Source organism: Octopus sinensis, linkage group LG25 (assembly GCF_006345805.1).
Source record: "Octopus sinensis linkage group LG25, ASM634580v1, whole genome shotgun sequence".
In the NCBI taxonomy this organism is placed as follows: Eukaryota; Metazoa; Mollusca; class Cephalopoda; order Octopoda; family Octopodidae; genus Octopus; species Octopus sinensis.
The window spans coordinates 23,819,441-23,839,440 of record NC_043021.1 but is presented as its reverse complement, the minus strand read 5'-3'; the positions used below and the strand labels follow the sequence as shown (position 1 = coordinate 23,839,440).

The window sequence follows — 20,000 nt, the reverse complement described above, 5'->3', positions numbered from 1 at the left end:
GTGGATAAAGATTCCTTATTTGTGCATTAAGTCTACCATTGGTTTTATGTTGAGAAAGTACCTTAATATCTTAACAATGTTCCGAGCTGATCACATCGAGGAATGGTATTTGTTTCCATTTTGGATTAAAACATGAAAAAACACTGGAATTCACAATAAACTCTCGCGAGAATTTTTAGCGAAGTGTAGTGGCGAGTGTCTCTGTGGGATGGAAAGAATGAGACTAGGCGAACTTTTATAAAGAGTAGCGTATTGGTTAAGACGAGAGAAGGAGTCGTAGGAGTCGTTGTCAGTTTGTGGAGGGCGTAGGGATTCGTTGAAAGTTTACATTTATTGGAGTGTCGTGTTTAGTGGAGTAATCTGAAGTACGTCGTGTGAAGACAATTGCATCTATCCCCGCTTTGAGATATCTGTATATCCAACGTAAAGAAGGATATAAAAGTGGTGACGAGTTTATTCGATGCTTACGTCGGACGTTGACATTTTCTTTTGATACAAAATCAAAGAAAAATTAGTTGACATGGAAGACTTATTAGCCTCCGTGGTGTAGTTGCAACAACAGCAGCAACCGCAACAACAGTTACAGCGGCACAATAGCAACAGTTTCTGGAATTAATGTTGAAGTCCAAAAATACTTCATATTTGTTTTCGCCAGACGGCGTAGCAAACGCAACTGCAGAATTCAGTTATAACCCAGAAGAAGGCATACATTTTCCAGCATATTTCCTAAGATATGAAGAAATTTTCAAGGAGGAATGCAAAAATTGGACGGACAATGAAAAAGTATGACTACTGTTAAGAAACGTATTCCCTGCCGAACATGAAAATCACTATAACCATAGATTCTGCCAAAATAAAACGTGAAATTTGCTTCGTTGAAACAACATTCCATTGAAAATTTTCAGTGAGAGAAGTTCCCTGTTCAATACTCGCTGGGAGTGTTTGAATTTAGTAAGGAACAGATGGTGAAGATTTTGTTACCTATGCCGGAGTCGTCAATCGAGAATGCGAAAAATTGAAATTAAAAGAATTAACTCTGGACATGTTCAAATATCTAATCTTTTTTCGAAGGTTAACTACAAAACGATGCAGAGATACGTGCCCCCAGATATGGACAAAATTAGAACAGGACTAGGATTTGACTTTGCAGGTAGTGGCAGGGGATTGTCAGAGAATTATTAATCTACGACATGACGCAAATAAAATAGAAGAAAAGGATTATCTCACATACATATGTGTCGACCTGTAACGGATAAGGAAAAAGAAAAACGAAGGTCAAGACCCAACACATGCTATGGACGCAGAGGTCTACATTTTAAAAATAACTGTCCCTTTAAAAATTTTAAATGGTTTAACCGTCAAAACTTTGAACCCACATTGAACTCACATTGTAGATTAAAGGTCGAACGAAAAAATTCTGGAAAGGTTTACTCAACAGAAAGTCTAGGCGAGGCTCACAAATGAAAGTTTGTGTAAATACAAATTAATAATGTGAACGGGTAGTTACAATTATTAACACTGACACATAGAAAAAAATAAGAAAGCCTACATTAATGGAAACTTCAGTAATTGCGACAGGTGTCTAAGGAAAAAAATTACATTTTTGGAGCGAAATGAAAACTGAGGTTACATTTCGGGGTACAACCTCGAAAGTAAAAGTTTTTTTTTGTTAAATAATGCAACAAACTTGTTCGGTACTTACGGAATGGAATCATTTAATTCATAGGACCCCCACACATACACAAACACACACCATGAATCTTTTCAGTAAAAATATAAATGTTTTTTCCTCCAGCAAAAACAAGTCACCATACAAATTGAAAGAAAAAAGAAAGAATATTTTCTCTGTAGTTCTGCCCAATAAACTATGTCTGTGTACCAAAACAAAGGCGTATTTTCAAATAAAAAAAAACGCCATACCAGTATCTAAACCAAAATGAACTGAACCCTTCGCAGCAATGAAGCAAATCAATGAAGAATTGGAGACACTAGAAACAATTGGAGTTAACCAAAAAGTGGAATATTCTAAATGGGCAGCACCAATTGTATATATTAAGAAGAAAAATAATAAAATCAGAGTGTGTGCCTATTTTTCCACTGTCTTAAACGAATGTCTTAAAACGTGCCCCTATCCTCTACTTACTCCTGGGATATATTTTTGCGAAATTAAACGGTGGAAAGATATTTTCTAAATTGGGTCTCTCTGATGCGTGCCTACAAATTAGAGTAGACGATGAATGCTCCAAATACCTAACAGTCAACACACATAAAGGACTGCATAAATACAACAGCGATTTTTCAACAGATTATGGATGCAATGTTAGCGGACTGTGAATTCGCAATTCCATATCTGGATGATATACTCATTCAAATAAAATCAACGGATGAACACGTCGAGCGCGTAAAATATGTATTAAAAAAAAATTAAGGATTACAGCTTTACCTTGTGTGAAGAAAAGTGTGAATTTTTCTTACTGGAAATAAGATATTTAGAAGAAATCATTGGACATCGACTTGATCCGTCGAAGGCAATTAAAAATATACCTCTTCCGGCTAAAATAGCGACCTTACAAGCATGTTTAGGACTGGCAAATTATTACCAAAATTATATCTCATCTCGATTCTGCAGCAGAGATTGTTGTAGGTTCAGAAGGTTCTGAGAACGGTATAGGAGTAGTATTGCTACACAAATATAAAGATGGTAACATGAAGGCGGTGGTTCATGCCTCACGTTTTCTGATATCAGCAGAGAAAAATTGTAGTCAAATCGGAAAAGAATCTGTAGCGATCATTTTTGCCATGAAAAATATTTCACAGATATTTGGACGGTAAAATTTTCGGCAACACATTGATCACCGACCGTTATTATCGATATTTGGGTCGAAAAAAGGGAATTCCTACTTATACTGCTTGTAGTTTACAACTTTGAGGTACGATATTATTAAATTATGATTTCAAGATGGAGTACAAACCATCCAAGAAATTAGGCTATACAGATTCTCTATTAAGACTGATTCCAAAAAGCGGTGGAACCATTCGAAGATACTGTGATTTCCGCTTTGCGAGCGGAAAATGAAATTAAAAATGTTTCATGTAAAGTCATTTGTGAAATGCCAGTTTCATTACTTGACATAAAATCAAAATCTAAGAACGATAAATTCATTATAAAGATAAGGGAATTACTGAAGGCTAAAAGAAATGAAAATATGCGCAACACAAATGCGAAACCATTTCTCACTGTGTGACAATGTGTTGATGTATGCACAAAGAGCCGTAGAGCGCCAGCCTCTTTTAAAAGGAATTTCATATTGATCATCCATGGATTTCGAGAATATAATCACTAATGGGATGTTATGCATATTGGTATACAATGAACCGTGTCATTGAAGAGTCGGTGAATCCTACAGAGTTTGTGACCTTGCAGCTAAGTCACCACCGCTAAAATTCCAACCGTCGCCTAAAACTGACAGTTCCTGGATCAGGCTTCCTAGAGCTGTTGCTGTAACAGTAGATGGCGCATAATACCAGATTGTAGTAGATAGTTTTACTAAGTGGCCGTAAATATGTGGATGTAAGAAACCAACCTCTACGGTAAGAACAGAATGTTTTCATGAACTCTTTGCATGATATGGTGTCCTGGATACTATAGTAACTGATAATGGTACGCAGTTTACGGCGTATGAGTCAACCGAACACATCTCTACACCACCATATTACCTAAGATCAAACGGGCAAGTGGAACGGTTCGTGGATACATTTAAATGAACATTACAGAAATCAAGAAACGAGCTAGACGATGACGCAGCATTGACACAATTCTTGAGGGTTTATAGGATAACAGCAAACCCAAACACTTGTCCAAACAAATCGCCTGCGGAACTAATGTTTGCACACGAAAAATAAATTTTTTGACAAGCTGTTACCAGTAAGGAAAATAAAGTATTTTAATATCGGTGACAAGGTGTTTTTCAAAAAATATATAAATGGAAGAGAAGGTCGGGAAGACGGAGTAGTAAAGAAGCGAATAGGCAAAATGACGCATATGATAAGAGGTGAAAAATGGGAACACAAAAGGCATTTAAACCAGATAAAAAATAGATATACGGAAAAAAAGAAAGCGATACCATTGGAAGTGCTATCCGTTGCCTTTGATGTTCCAACGCCACAACAAGTTGAACCCAGGCAAGCAGCAAAAGAAAGAAATAGGAAACAAACAGAACTGTTGGAAGTAGTGCCTAAACTGGAAATATGTTAAACTTCCTTGGAAAGTAAATCTCCAAGGGAGAGATGTGGCGAGAGTCATGGACACCCTTGTTGGATTGGAAGAATGGACTAAACGAATTCTTATAAGGAGTAGCGTATTGGTTAAGACGTAAGAAGTCGTAGGAAGACGTTGAGATCATTGAGTGTTTGTATTTATTGGAGTATCGTGTTTAGTGGAGTAATATGAAGTACGTCGTGTGAAGGCAATTGCATCGTAAAATCTGTACGTCGTGTGAAGGTAATCTGCATCGTAAAATCTGTATATCCAACGTTTAGAAGGATATAAAACGAACAAGACAAGAAATTAAAGGGGACAACGTTTGGAACAAAAATAAAGGACACGCGACATCCCATGGAGCATTATTGCTAAAACCAGAAAATACAGGGGATGGGGTACCAAATGTAAGTTTCACATTACTGAAACGCTAAACATCGTTCAATCAAAAGACAAAATCTTAAACGTTTGGCATGAAAACTTCTCTCCCTGTATGCATAAGCAATATTTTACACTCCGATATTTCAAAGAGGAACCATCATCATCTCTGCCGATCATACAAGGATCGCTTGATTACTTTTGTTCACAAAAAAGTCTCGCGAGATTTTATCGTGAATTCCCGTGTTTCGTCATGTTTTAATCGATCAAAAACAATTCATTTTAAAAATATAGTGACTCAAAATAATATTTGTTAATTATAATTTAAGATACGTACATTTATTTAATTATTCTTATTATAATTATTATATGTGAACTAAAATCTAAAAGTATTATTTGTGGTTGTTTTGTGAAATAGTGTGTAACGTAAAATATTATAGTATAGGTAGTGAATTTTTTTCTTTATATGTAATTGAATTTAATAATAATAATAAGTACTTTGTTTATTCTATTAATTAGCGAAATATTAGTTCTAGACATAAATTAATTTACTTATATAATAAGTTTAGATTATTTGTGAGTATATTTTTGAAATGTATACCAAATACTATTGCAGGGTTGTAACTGCAGCGTTGTTCATATAAGATATAAGTCTATACATAGGGTTTAGTACATATAATTTGATCAAATTGATGTTTATTTAATTAATAAATAAATATATAATTTAATTAATTAATTAATATAGATTAAATTATAGTAATTTAGCTTTATTTAAGTATATGATGTATTTTAAGTATTGTTATTTTGATTACTTGGATTCATATTTTTTCCAGTACAGATATACTATAGTTTGCTTAGATTATTCTCAAATCTAAAATATATCTTCACAGATAAAATACATATTTCTATCTATTTACTCTATTTTTTTACGTTAGGTTTTTAACGTGATAAATGTATTATAAACACTTGGTCCTACTTTTTAAATTTAAAATTTAGTTAACGGAATTTCTACTATAAGAAGAATCGTATTTGTATTTCTTTAAGAAATATTGTTTAATTCAGTAATGGTATATGATTGTTGAATAAGTTTTGATATATTTTCTTTCGACTGCATTTTTCGGAAAAAAAAATCCTTTGAATTTATCGACACACGGTAGAGTAAATGAATGTCTAAACAAGAACACTAACTCTGTTTCAATTTTTTACCACAAATAATCGCCCATCCAAATAAACGCCCATGGGCGATCTAATGGATGGGTGGATTTTCGGAAAACCCCGGTATATATATATATATATATACAGAGATAGATAGATAGATATCAGTTGAATAAAGTTACATGGTCTGATTTTCATGTTTTTTACAATTGTATTTTTTTTAAATTGCTTACAATGTTGAAGTGTGTTAAAGATGCTGATTGGTGGAAACTGTATTCGAAAAATTCAGTTTGTCGGAGCCTTTTAAAAAGTATAACAGTCATTTACTACAGTCAGTCATTTTACTACGAACGCATGAAAACAGTAATTGAGCTTTATGAATTTTACTAGATATTTTTTAATGTTCTACACACTTCACCATTCAAAACAATTGTTTTTAAATACAATAATATTAAACACGAAAACAAGACCATATTGTAACTTTATTCATCTGATATATTATTCTATACTCATTTACACAAATTTGAAATATATACACACACACGCACCCACACACATATACATGCATATATATATATATATATATATATATATAGATATATATATATATATATATATATATGTATATATTTAAATGGATGAATGACTTATCCTTGTTTACCGTTAACATGGAAAATTCAATAAACAGTTACCAGGGTAGCAAAATTCACTCAAGTAACACGGATGAAGCGACCTATTCAAAGGTAGAAACTCCGGGTTAATGTGCAGTGATTTGTGTAGTATGAGTAAATAAATGGAGTTGAACGAAGATGTTATTAATATTCTTTTACTTTCGACATATGTTTCGAAGACAACATTGGTTTTATTCCAAAGGAATAAACGGTGTAAAATGCAATCTTCTCATCAGAAAAGAAAGAGAGCCTATTTACTTATATATATATATATATATATATATATATATATATAGATATATATATATATATATATATATATATGCTAAGCAGCATTAATCTTAGTTTACTTTCTGATTTCAAATTCCGCCGAAGTCGACTTTGCCTTTCGTCCTTTTCGGGTCGAAAAAGTAAATATCAATATTTTAGAACAACTTCCTACCTTTAATTCCAATATAAAGAGTGAGGTATATTTATTTCCTCTCGTTTAACATAATGTTCTATCGTCCACATAATGTTTTCGCCTCTTAGTTATAAAATAATTGATTAGCCCTCACCTCCAAAATGTCATCTTTTATTTATTATACTTTACTTGTTTGAGGAACGTGGCCTAGTGGTTAGGGTTATCGGCTTGCGATCGTAATGTGGTGAGTTCAATTCCATGTGTTCAATTCCTTGCGACACATTATGTCCTCGAACGAGACACTTTATCTCACGCTTGTCCAGTCTACTCAGCTAGCAAAAAATTAGTAGCACCTGTATTTCGAAGTGTCAGCCTTATCACATTCTGTGTCACGCTGAATCTCCCTGAGAACTATGTTAAGTGTAAACGTGTCAGTGGAGTGTTTAGTCGCTTACACGCAAATTTTAAGAGCATGCTGTTGCGTTGATCGGATCAGCTGGAACCCTCGTCGTCGCCGGCGATGGAATGCTGTTTTTTAATCTATTTTTTATTGATTTCAATCATTAGACTGCAGCCATACTGGGGTACTGCCACGTAGCAATAAATAAAAAGAATCAGCAACAACCTGTTGAATATCTTTGTATTTCTTTTGTTCTTTCTTTTTCAGAAGTTACTCCCGAATGTCTCAAATATAGTGAAAACATCGACTGCAGATTTTACGAGTGTTTGGATAAGAGGTACCCTTGTCATAAAGAACACATGGGAATGGAAAACCCGTATAAACATTGTAAAGAAGATGTGGCAGTGGCAAAAACTTTGAATGATGTAGTAAGTGAAATTCCTAAGTGGAAAGAATTGTGCGTGAGAAATAGAATGAGAAAGAGTGAATAAAGTTTGTAGAGGGTGTTTGGGCTAAATTTAACAGCTTCCATAAAAGTAGAAGACAAAATATCTCATCTAAAAATAAATTACCTTTTAAAAAATCCAAAAATATCAACTAGAATATTGCTGGCAAATAACACTTTACTCAAAATAACCTCCCTCGCCTTTCACTAAGGCCTTAAGACGGCTGCAGCATCTGGTACATACGTACCTCACTGTGTCTCTGAGAAGATCTTCGAACACCTTCATCTTGGCCATGGACGAGGCCTTGGAGTTGCACGCAGAGCGTGTGGCGTCTGTCTCCACCGCACTCGAACATAGTAATCCATGAGATCATAATCGTAAAGAACTAGGAGGCCCAGAAATTAGGGCTGGTAAAGACGCAGAAAGTCTCCGACAACCAATTCTGACTCTTCTTGAAGATATGGCAAGGAGCTGAGCCCTGTTTCTACATGTATGGGCTTCCAGTAAAAAAATCCTCCAGCCAGGGATTTACCACATTCTCGAGCAGATTCAGATAGCCGTCTAAATTGAATCTCAGTCCCTGTTTGGAGATGTGGGAGAAATTTCGGCGTACGAACGCAGTCAGAAAGTCTGCTGATGTGTCCCTTCAGCTGATCACAGCTCACAACTTAGTAGCCGCCGTTGAGACCGTTCATGTCACGTCTTACAGCTTTTACAATGTCAGATAGCTTTCACTCCTCCAAGTAAGCTAACTTTTTCTCAACTATAAATTAAATATTCATACTCTCTAACGCTGTTGGCTATTCACCAATGCATCACCAGTGCATCACCTTGTGTATATATATATATACATGTGTGTGAGTGTGAGTATATACACACATACATACATACATGTAAATATATATATATATATAATCAAAATAAGCAACAAGAATATCTTCGGTTATTTGGTACGATCGTTTCACGCTACATCATTTTATTAAACATTGTAAGTATTACAGCAGTTTTAAAATGTTGAGCAATCATCAGACATTTATAGAGGTTTTCCATTAATACATATTTTCATATTAATTGATATATATATATATATATATATATAATATATATATATATATATATATATATATATATATATATATATATAATAAATCTCAGAGCTAGTTATAAATAGTAGCTACAACACATCGTGACGTATATATGCCATTTAAATATGGCTAACCCCTAAGGGTGGATGCTACTGTAGTTTGTAGCCCCAGGAGGACACCTCCTCCAGCTGGCCATAGACACACTTACTGTGCCCTATCAGTGTTTGCAAAGGGAAAAGTATAAGTGTTTGTGAAGGGAACCGACTTCTCATCGACAACTGTGATTGTCACACGCCGATGACGGGTCAATATTCAGAAACTCGAGTCCGTGTGTATCATAAGTTGAAGACGGGAAGGATGGCTTCCCTTTGCAAACACTAATAGGGCACAGAAAGTGTGTCTATGGCTAGCTGGAGGAGGTGTCCTCCTGGGGCTACAAGCTACAGTAGCATCCACCCTTAGGGGTTAGCCATATTTAAATGGCAAATATACGTCACGATGTATATATATATATATATATATATATATATATATATATATATATATATATATTACGGAGATGTACTCGCATAGCAAGTAATTTGATCTGAGATCGTGTGCTGAAACGAAAACAATTGCAACGTGGAAGGTGTTTATAAGCCATTTAAGAAACACACAAAAGCCGTTCGATTCACTTCAACATTTAAGTTTAATTTGTCAAAATATTTTCGTCGCTAAAATCCGCGACCTGTTCACTGACAAAGTCCGAGATGCACCACGGACTTTGTCAGTGAACAGGTCGCGGATTTTAGCGACGAAAATATTTTGACAAATTAAACTTAAATGTTGAAGTGAATCGAACGGCTTTTGTGTGTTTCTTAAATGGCTTATAAACACCTTCCACGCTGCAATTGTTATATATATATATATATATATATATATATATATATATATATATACATATATATATATATATATATATATATATATATATATTATATATATATATATATATATATATATATATATATATATATATATATATATAAGTATGTATATATAGAGAGAAAAGAAAAGAGGGAAGAGATAGTGAGATAGAAAAGGAAAGTGAGAAATAGCTTCTGGAAAAATAATCGCTCAAAATCTTTTAATATAATATTGGGTCATTACTGGATTCAGCGAGGGACTCCATATTCTTGTATTTCGTATATGATTCTTAAGATAAATTTTACGTATTTAACTCTATACATGTAAAGTCTTTATATTCCACAGTCACCACTCCAAAAAGATGCACAGTCCACTGTCAGTTTAGTACAAGATGTAAACAATTAATTATTATTCTATGGATATATGTTAGAGCTGTAAATTATTTTATTTGTACAAGCCGAAATCATCTCTGAAATCGTATTTCATTTTGCATACAGAACATTGATTTTTTATTACCGTTACTAAATTATTCCAACGAAGTTCACAAAGAAATTTGGAATGTTTCTACTTTCGGTAATCAAGACATGATTTCTAGCAGAGTTTTGAACGAATAAGGATAACTATCGTAACTAATTTTGAATCTGTTGGCGGTGAAATATATATATAAGCTTCTTTAATGGTATGGTTTGTAACTGTACACTTTATATGTGATGTCGTTAGTCCGAGAGTTCTTATCGTATTAATTCAACCTCAAGTACATCACTTATCTCGTTTCCAATATTCACAACAAATGAAGGGCTAGGATACTTTTGATCACATGTATCTCATTGATCCAATATATATGGATTAAGCGTACATCCACACATGCATACACATACATACACACACACAGATATACACATACACATATATTTATATAGCACAATGTTATTAATAAGGGAAAATGTCCCACGAACTGGAAACAGCCTTATGGCGGAGGTTCCCCTTTCGTCACTTAAGTCCCTAAAATTTGCCATCTGAACTGATCTAAGGGATATAACGCGGACAAGTCTCAAACAGTATTTTAGCCTGTAATTTAACTGACCCTAACGGGTTTCTATATCCTGTTTGAAGAGAGAGATATACCATCTAGGATTTCAGTTTGGCGAGCCGCCCATGAAGCTTAACGCTTCGAGGATGCGAAGCCATTGGGGATTCTATAACAGATACATATTTAACTGCTCTATCATTTAGAGTGTGCTTCTTTTTCGTGTATATATATTTATATATATATTGATCAAAATAAAAACATGATGCGAAGGATTCAGCGGTACATATGTTTCGGGCCTTTATTAGACAGATTTATAACGATGCATAATGTATGTCTGTGGCCTTCTTCAGCCGCGCACAACAGCTTCCACAAGGACATGTGTTACATCAAAAATTCTTGGTTGGGGATGCAAATCCTCTCATTCGCGTACGACATAATGCGGCAGCAGCATAGAATTGAAGCGTCCATCTCTTTCTTCTCTCAATGTAGAATGAGGAAATTTGGATGTTGAAGTATGTCCACATGTCCTTGTGGAAGCTGTTGTGCGCGGCTGAAGAAGGCCACAGACATACATTATGCATTGTTATAAATCTGTCTAATAAAGGCCCGAAACATACGTACCGCTGAATCCTTCGCATCATGTTTTTATTTTGATCAATTTACTCCACCACCTACACGACCAAACGGTATACACAGGTGCTTATAATTATCAAGTACTCACCCCGAATTTCTATACTCAACTACATATATATATATATATATATATATATATATATAATATACATGCAGCTGAGGATAGCTCTGCATTTAAATTGATGTAATGATTGCATTGTTCAATTAAATGCAACCGCTTGAAACAGTCGTACTGCATCACCTCTTGATATCCTGTTACTTACTTTGATCTTATTCACTTTACTTTGAGTTGTACGGATAATACCACACTGACTTGGTGTTTCAACTTATATGCCTAATTCAACTGAATCTCAATTATATATATATGATATATATATATATATTTATATATGAACGTGTATGTATGTATATCTGCGTATGTGTATCTATATACGTGTGTGGGTGTGGTTGTCTATGTGTATGCGTATGTATGTATACACGTTTGTGTACTTACGTATATATGAATTTTAAGGTGCATATATTCATGTATATGAATATATATATATATATGTATATTTAAATTTGTATGAGTCTATGTTGATGTGTGTGATAACGTAGGCTTCAACTGTGGTAATCACTTGAATGGTACAGATCTTTTGAAGCCATCATGAACTTTGGTTCTCGGTGGTAAGTTTGCAAAGACAATTTCTAAACCTTTATTCCTCTATAATCTTCCTTCTTTCTTTTCATTTCTCTGTCTTCTTCTCATCATTTATTACCTATCCTAGTCCTCATTAGGTGCATAATTAATTATGAGAGCGATCTATAAAATTTTATTGCCTTTAATCTCTGCCGTAAGTCAATCGCTGACAGTCATTTAAATTTTCAACGGTTCTTCAATTCTGCATTGCTATTGGCTTAACAAAACGGATCTTTTAAAATTTTCTCATCCAACTTATGTTTAAAATCACCTGATGATAGCGGATGTTTTCATCATATAATTGTAGTAATCAAACTATTCAAAATGCTGCTGAAACAGATATTGTGAATTTTAAAGCTCCACTTGTTTTTTTTTATACAGACCATTGGACTATTCCTAGGCTGGATCAATAACCTGTATTAGATCGATAACCTACGTGTGTGTGTGTATAGATTTTCGTATAAATGCATGTATCTGTATGAACGCATACATAATGTGTGGGACTCGACCCTTTCGTGGTTTCCTGATTGTTGAGATAAGTAGATTCTAATGAATGTTACAACTGATTGAATAATATATATATGATATATATGTGTGAGTTTGTGTGTATGTGTGTGTGTGTGTGTGTGTGTGTGTGTGTGTGTATATTCATTAAATTTTCTGAGATATCTATTTCTATCTCTCTTCTAATAAATATTTCATTCATATATGTCTCATATCTGCTTTTACCCAATATAATAACGATTAGCTGATTAGCATATATACGATCAGTTTCCATAATAATCATTATTAATCATCAGAAAAGAAAAACACAAGAATCCCGCTCATAATCCTGTTTCATTTTTCACTGAAAACTTGCCTACCTTTACAGGGGAAAATCTGGATGGATTCAATAATTAAATGTTTCATGACGAAAATGGCTGAAATTTACAAGGCTGAAACAATCGATTGTACTACTGTCGTCGATAAAGTCAAAGATATACAACGCCATTGTTACATTTCTAATGATTTTTGCGGAGTCGGCTGGGATAATCGTCATGTGTTGTGGAAAATGTTCGAGCGGAAAGTTACTGAAACAAAACAAGAATATTATATACAGTAAGTATTTCACGTACATTTATTTCCGTTGTTACTGTCGTAGTTTTTATTGTTATTGTTGTTATCGTCTTCGTCCTGCGTCAAAAACAAATGAACAAACATAGATAGATAGATAGATAGATAGATAGATAGATAGATAGATAGATAGATAGATAAATAGATAGATAGATAGATAGATAGATAGAGAGATAGATAGATAGACAGACAGACAGCTAGCTAGCTAGATAGATAGATAGATAAATAGATAGATAGATAGATAGATAATAGATATAGATAGATAGATAGATAGATAGATAGATAGATAGATAGATAGATAGATAGAAAGATAGAGAGATAGATAGAGAGATAGAGAGATAGATAGATAGATACATACATACATAGATAGATAAGTTTCTTTATTGGCAACACAGGGCCACACACAGATGGGACAAGTTACAAAGTAGAGCTTTTCTTTTGGGGGATGAAAAAAACAAAAAACAAAAGAAACAAAAAGAAAAAAGGGGTGGCGTAGGTTTTCGATCAAGAGGGATCGTAAAAGGGAAGAAAAGAACAAAAAAAATTTTAAAAATAAAAATAAAAATAAAAAAAAAGAAGAAAAGGAAAAGGAACAAAAGAAAAGAGAAATGAAAAAAGAAGAAAAAAGGGGAAAAAGGGGGAAGAGGAAAAAAAACCGATCAATAGGGATCGTGTATCACAGTGTTAAGATATATGGTGTAAAGGGGAAAGCAAGTAAGGTTTATCCGTGGGAAGAAAAGCCTACGAAAAAGACCACGGTAACCTCGGTCAATATTGTTATATGTTACCTCATTTGTTTGCAAGTGGGTAACTTTTCAATTTCTGGGTTCATAGGATTATGCTCAAGGTGGCTTCGTCATTCATACGTGCCATCCTTGCTACATTCACCCATCTTTATTTAAAACATTCGCTAGACAAAACTTGCCTCTCTACTCTCACTTTCCTTTTCAAGTGGTACTTGAAGAAGTTGATGAGAGATTGACCAGAGAGGAAAGTGTTTGTCTCCAATCCTTTCAGACGCGTCCACCTGATATATTCTTTCGCCTTAGCCACAAGGATGATGAAAATAGCTCTTCCTTCCCGTTTGAAGGAAGGAGGCGTGACAATATTGACGATAGACTCAGCTGATAAACCGACTCGTCCCACACGTGACAGCAGTTGTTCGACATAAGCCCACAGGTCGGAAATTGTTGGACACTGCACGAGTGCGTGCAGAATGGTTTCGTCGCTCTGACCGCATCTCGGGCAGGTCGGCCCCGTGTTTCTCGAGCCGTGTCTGTAGAGCTTATCCCGAACGGGTAGCGCTTCTCGGTAGCACTGCCAGGCCAGGGATCTCTGGAAGTGTTCCATGGGCCCTGGCCCGAAAGTCGTCCCGAACAGGCGGGTATAGACAGATAGATAGATAGATAGATAGATAGATAGATAGATAGATAGATAGATAGATAGATAGATAGATAGGTGGACAGATAGACAGATAAATGATAGATAGATAGATAGATAGATAGATAGATAGATAAATAGATAGATAGACAGACAGGCAGACAGACAGCTAGATAGATAGATACAGAGAAAGCGAGATAGATAGATAGATAGATAAATAGATAGATAGATAGATAGATAGATAGATAGATAGATAGATAGATAGATAGATAGATAGATAGATAGATGGATAGGTAGGTAGGCAGGTAGGTAGGTAGGTAGGTAGGTAGACATATAGACAGATAGATAGATAGATAGATAGATAGATAGATAGATAGATAAGTTACTTTATTGTCCACACAGGGCTGCACACAAATGGGACAAATTACAAGGTAGAGCTTTTCTTGTGGGGCGTGAAAAAAAAGTGTGGCGTAGGTTTTCGATCAAAAGGGAAAAAAGAAAAAAAGAAAAAAAAAGAAAAAAGGAAAAGAAACAAAAGAAAAGAAAAAGGAAGAAAAAAGAGGAAAAAAGGGGAAAAAAGGGGAAGAGGAAAAAACGATCAATAGGGATCGTGTAAAACAGTGTCATGATGTACGGTGTAAAGGGGGAAGCAGATAAGGTTTATCCGTGAGAAGAAAAGCCTACGAAAAAGACCACGGTAACCTCGGTCAATATTGTTATATGTTACCACATTTGTTTGCAAGTGGGTAACGCTCTGTTTTCAATTTCTGGGTTCATAGGACTATGCTCAAGGTGGCTTCGTCATTCATACGTGCCATCCTTGCTACATTCACCCATCTTTTTTTAAAACATTCGCTAGACAAAACTTGCCTCTCTACTCTCACTTTCCTCTTCAAGTGGTACTTGAAGAAGTTGATGAGAGATTGTCCAGAGAGGAAAGTGTTTGTCTCCAATCCTTTCAGACGCGTCCACCAGATACATTCTTTCGCCTTAGCCACAAGGATGATGAAAATAGCTCTTCCTTCCCGTTTGAAGGAAGGAGGCGTGACAATATTGACGATAGACTCAGCTGATAAACCGACTCGTCCCACACGTGACAGCAGTTGTTCGACATAAGCTCACAGGTCGGAAATTGCTGGACACTGCACGAGTGCGTGCAGAACGGTTTCGTCGCTCTGACCGCATCTCGAGCAGGTCGGCCCCGTGTTTCTCGAGCCGTATCTGTAGAGCTTATCCCGAACGGGTAGCGCTTCTCGGTAGCACTGCCAGGCCAGGGATCTCTGGAAGTTGTCCATGGGCCCTGGCCCGAAAGTCGTCCCGAACAGGCGGGTTAGGTATTTCTCGTCGACGTCCAGGTTTGCCCCGAGCTCGTCGTCGTACCTCCCCTCCACTAATCCCCTATAGAATGCTTGGGTTGTGATGGAGTCACTCAGGGTCGACCCGGGACGGCACGCGTGTCTGCGCATCATCAACCACGGCATGCCCAGTCCTCCTTTTAACGGGTGTTGACAGCAAATGAATCGCCTGACCATCGGGACGCATCCTTTCTACAAGAAGCGAAAGAGAATGCGTTCTACTTTGGTGATGGTAGGGTCGGGACAAGGCACGACGGTCAGATGACGGACGCGATGTACGTGTTCGCTACCTCCGCCCAACCTTTTAGGGACAGTTTCCTCTCGGCCCATTGACGGGCGAGAGTGACCACCCTACTCGTTAGCTCGTTCCAGTTCTTCTCCATTTGGAGGTCCGGACCGAACCAGACGCCGAGCAACTCGACCGAACCGTCGGTCCAGCGTCCCACAACGGAAGCGCTGGTGGACGGCATGGGCTTGCTTCACCAGGTGCCTAGTCGCAAGCCCACTGACTTTTCCCGGTTGATTTTCGCTCCTGTCACCGCTTCGTAGTTTTTCAGTGTCTCGCCGACCTGCTCGATGTGCTCGTGGCTAGACACTATGACGATGACGTCGTCCGCGCCTGCAGACATGCTCGTCCCGCATCCCAGTTCTCGCGGGATGCCCCTCAGAGTTGCCAGCTTCCACAATAATGGCTCGAGAGTCAATACGTAAAGAAGCGATTTCGAAAGGTCTCGATAGATGTCCATTTACGCGAATTACCGAAGATAGATTGATAGATAGATAGATAGATAGATAGATAGATAGATAGATAGATAGATAGATAGATAGATAGATAGATGGATGGATGGATGGATGGATGGATGGGAAGATAGATAGATAGATAGATAGATAGATAGATAGATAGATAGATAGATAGATAGATAGATAGAGAGATAGATGATGTAGTTAAGTAGGATAGGTATTCGGGTGTTTCCTCTTGAAACACTTCTGCTTATTCCATTATTACAATCCAATATTTAGTTGCTGTTGTTGTACAGATGCAAAGTACCCGATAGGGGCAGGAGTGGCTGTGTGGTAAGTAGCTTGTTTACCAACCACATGGTTCCGGGTTCAGTCCCACTGCGTGGCACCTTGGGCAAGTGTCTTTTACTATAGCCTCGGGCCGACCAAAGCCTGTGAGTGGATTTGGTAGACGGAAACTGAAAGAAGCCTGTCGTATATATGTATATATATATATATATATATATATATATATATATATATATATATGTGTGTGTGTGTATGTGTTTGTGTTGTCTGTGTTTGTCCCCCTAGCATTGCTTGACAACCGATGGTGTGTGTTTACTTCCCGTCACTTAGCGGTTCGGCAAAAGAGACCGATAGAATAAGTACTGGGCTTACAAAGAATAAGTCCCGGGGTCGATTTGCTCGACTAAGGCGGTGCTCCAGCATGGCGCAGTCAAATGACTGAAACAAGTAAAAAAAAAAAGAGTATATGTTTAAGTGGTACAAGTAAACGAATGAGATCAGCCAATAAATACGTAACATATATATATATATATAGAGAGAGAGAGAGAGAGAGATGGATGAATAATAATAGATGAGTGTACAGATACAAATCCCTTAGGGCCCTTTCTACTATGAGGCCTCAGAATCTTCCAAGTCATCCCCATCACCTCAGTGATCTACAGGGAGGAACAAACGTTGGACAGAGATTGGATAACGGTTGAGCCTCAAGGCTTCTTCAGAGAGTACAAATGTGAGGAAACTATCATGTGGGAAATTCTGTTAGATTAGCTGAGTAGGGTAAAATATGATAAGATAGAGTAAAATAGATTTTTTTTAAATAATGTAATAGACACGGTAAGGAAAAGTAAGGACTTCATTTTAAGATGTTATTATAATGCATGGTATTTCATCCTGTGGTAAGTAAATAAAGTCAATCTCAGGAGATATATCCGTAGGCTGCGGTTTACATCATGTTTCAATTATACTGTGGAAAATAGTGAAGGTAGTATGTTATGTGGTTGGTTTAATGGTATGGTCCATGCCACAGGAGTCAGAAGTCAGAGGCTAACGGCCATTTAATAGATATAACATTATGAAAGGAGTTGGCAGAAAACACTTAAATTGGACCTGTTAGGAGTAAATTAATACATGAGTACATTAATGAAAGAAAACTGAGTAAAACTTTATTGCGATGTTAATATTTGTTACTTATCGACTGAAAACTAATCCCAATATATACACACATGCACACACATACATGTAAATATATATACGAAGGAAAATCAAAAATTATACGCACACTTGCTTTTTCAATGTGTTTACCCAAAAGCAGTGGATAAAGAAGTACGTCATTTTTCTATATAGTCTCTTTCCTTTTCGATGCACTGCGTCCAGCGGTCCTCAAACTTCTGTATTCCCTCTAAGAAGAAAATTTTCGGTTGGTTGTGGAACCATTTATGCACCGCTTCCTTCACATCTTCATCCATAGGAAATCGACCTCGTAAATCATCTTTGCGCGGTCCAAGTATAGGTTAGTTGGAAGGGGCGAAATCTGGGTTGTGGGCAAGTATTCCAGCGACTCGCAACCCAATTGGTTAATGTTTTCAACGGTTTGGGCCGTCGTGTCCCAGCGTGCATTGTTATGCAACAAAATTTTCTTCGACAATAGGCATCGGCCTTTGGTGCGAATTGCTGGCTTCGGTTTGTTGCCCAGCAAAGCATTCTATCTTGCACTGTTTATCGTATACGTCTTTTCCAGCGAAATCGGATCACTGCTCTTTTATCTTTTTTGGTGCCATGCTTACACTGTAAAGCGAGAAAGAAAAATGGCGTGATCGAGCTCAAACTCTGATCACGTGACCACAATAGTTTCTACTATAAGTACGCATATGCAGAAGTGACAATAATAAAGATATGTTATGACGAAAGTGCAGATAACTTTTGATTTCCCCTCGCGTATATATATATATATTACATAAGTATATATATATATATATATATATATATATATATATAGATATTACATAAGTTCATGTATCCACATATACATATATACATGAATGCATGCGTACATACATGCATACATACATACACCATCAAACGCTACATTTGATAAATGGTTACAAATATTTACATATAACACTTTTCACACGACAAGAAATACTAATGCATGTCTATAAAATATATCAATACATACAACATTAAGGCACAATTTTATCGTGGGGTGGGGAAGGAGGAAATATAGATAAGGTGTGTATACTATTCTAAAGCAAAAGAAGGAACAAAAATAATAAAGAATATAATGGCATCTATACGTCTATGTGTAGACAGACACACATATGTATATATATGCTTACTTTTATTGTGCCATAGCTACAACATTTAAAGAATTGTACACACACGAAAAAGCTCATACCCAAAAGTTCCTAATAACGTTCAAACAAGTCATAAAAATAAACTACACACAATAACGTAGCCTGGAGATTCCTTATTGCTGAGAATTGGACATGGCAGCCATATTTGAAATGTCGCCTATTTCTTTATTACGCACAAGGGGCTAAACACAGAGCGGACAAACAAGGACAGACATAGGTATTAAGTCGATTACATCGACCCCAGTGCGTAACTGGTACTTAATTTATCGACCCCGAAAGGATGAAAGGCAAAGTCGACCTCGGCGGAATTTGAACTCACAACGTAACGCAGATGAAATACCGCTAAGCATTTCGCCGGGCGTGCTAACGTTTCTGCCAGCTCACCGCTGAAATGTCCCCGATTATAGTTCACTTCTGTTAGTGTTTGTACTGAATTGGGGACTAAACAGGAACAACAGAAAATGTTTTAATTCGCTTCTGTGTGGTACAGAAAGACACTAATATTCCTTTATTCCTTTGCGTTGCAGGTTATGGAAAAATCTTGGTATGATGTCTTCAAAATGCACTTCGGAAAACGCGCCTAAGTTGACAGCATGGATCAACGCCAAAACTGGACAATAATTGACGAATTAAACAGAATGTATTCAATACGTTATCTACGTTTCAGGGATAACTTTTTGCTCAAAGATTGCTTAAAATTGTTTGTATTGGTTTTTAGATTTTGA

General features: G+C 36.3%; 1 protein-coding gene across 1 annotated transcript in view; it reads left to right on the top strand.

The window, feature by feature from the left end:
* The window catches only part of LOC118767950, a 57,294-nt gene extending 37,398 nt beyond the window's left edge, over positions 1 to 19,896 (top strand). The window contains exons 2-4 of the mRNA XM_036513439.1: positions 7,533 to 7,693; positions 12,916 to 13,142; positions 19,803 to 19,896. Of these exons, the coding sequence (XP_036369332.1) occupies positions 7,533 to 7,693; positions 12,916 to 13,142; positions 19,803 to 19,896 (482 nt within the window). The remainder of the gene's footprint in view (positions 1 to 7,532; positions 7,694 to 12,915; positions 13,143 to 19,802) is intronic.
* Positions 19,897 to 20,000: the final 104 nt, after the last annotated feature.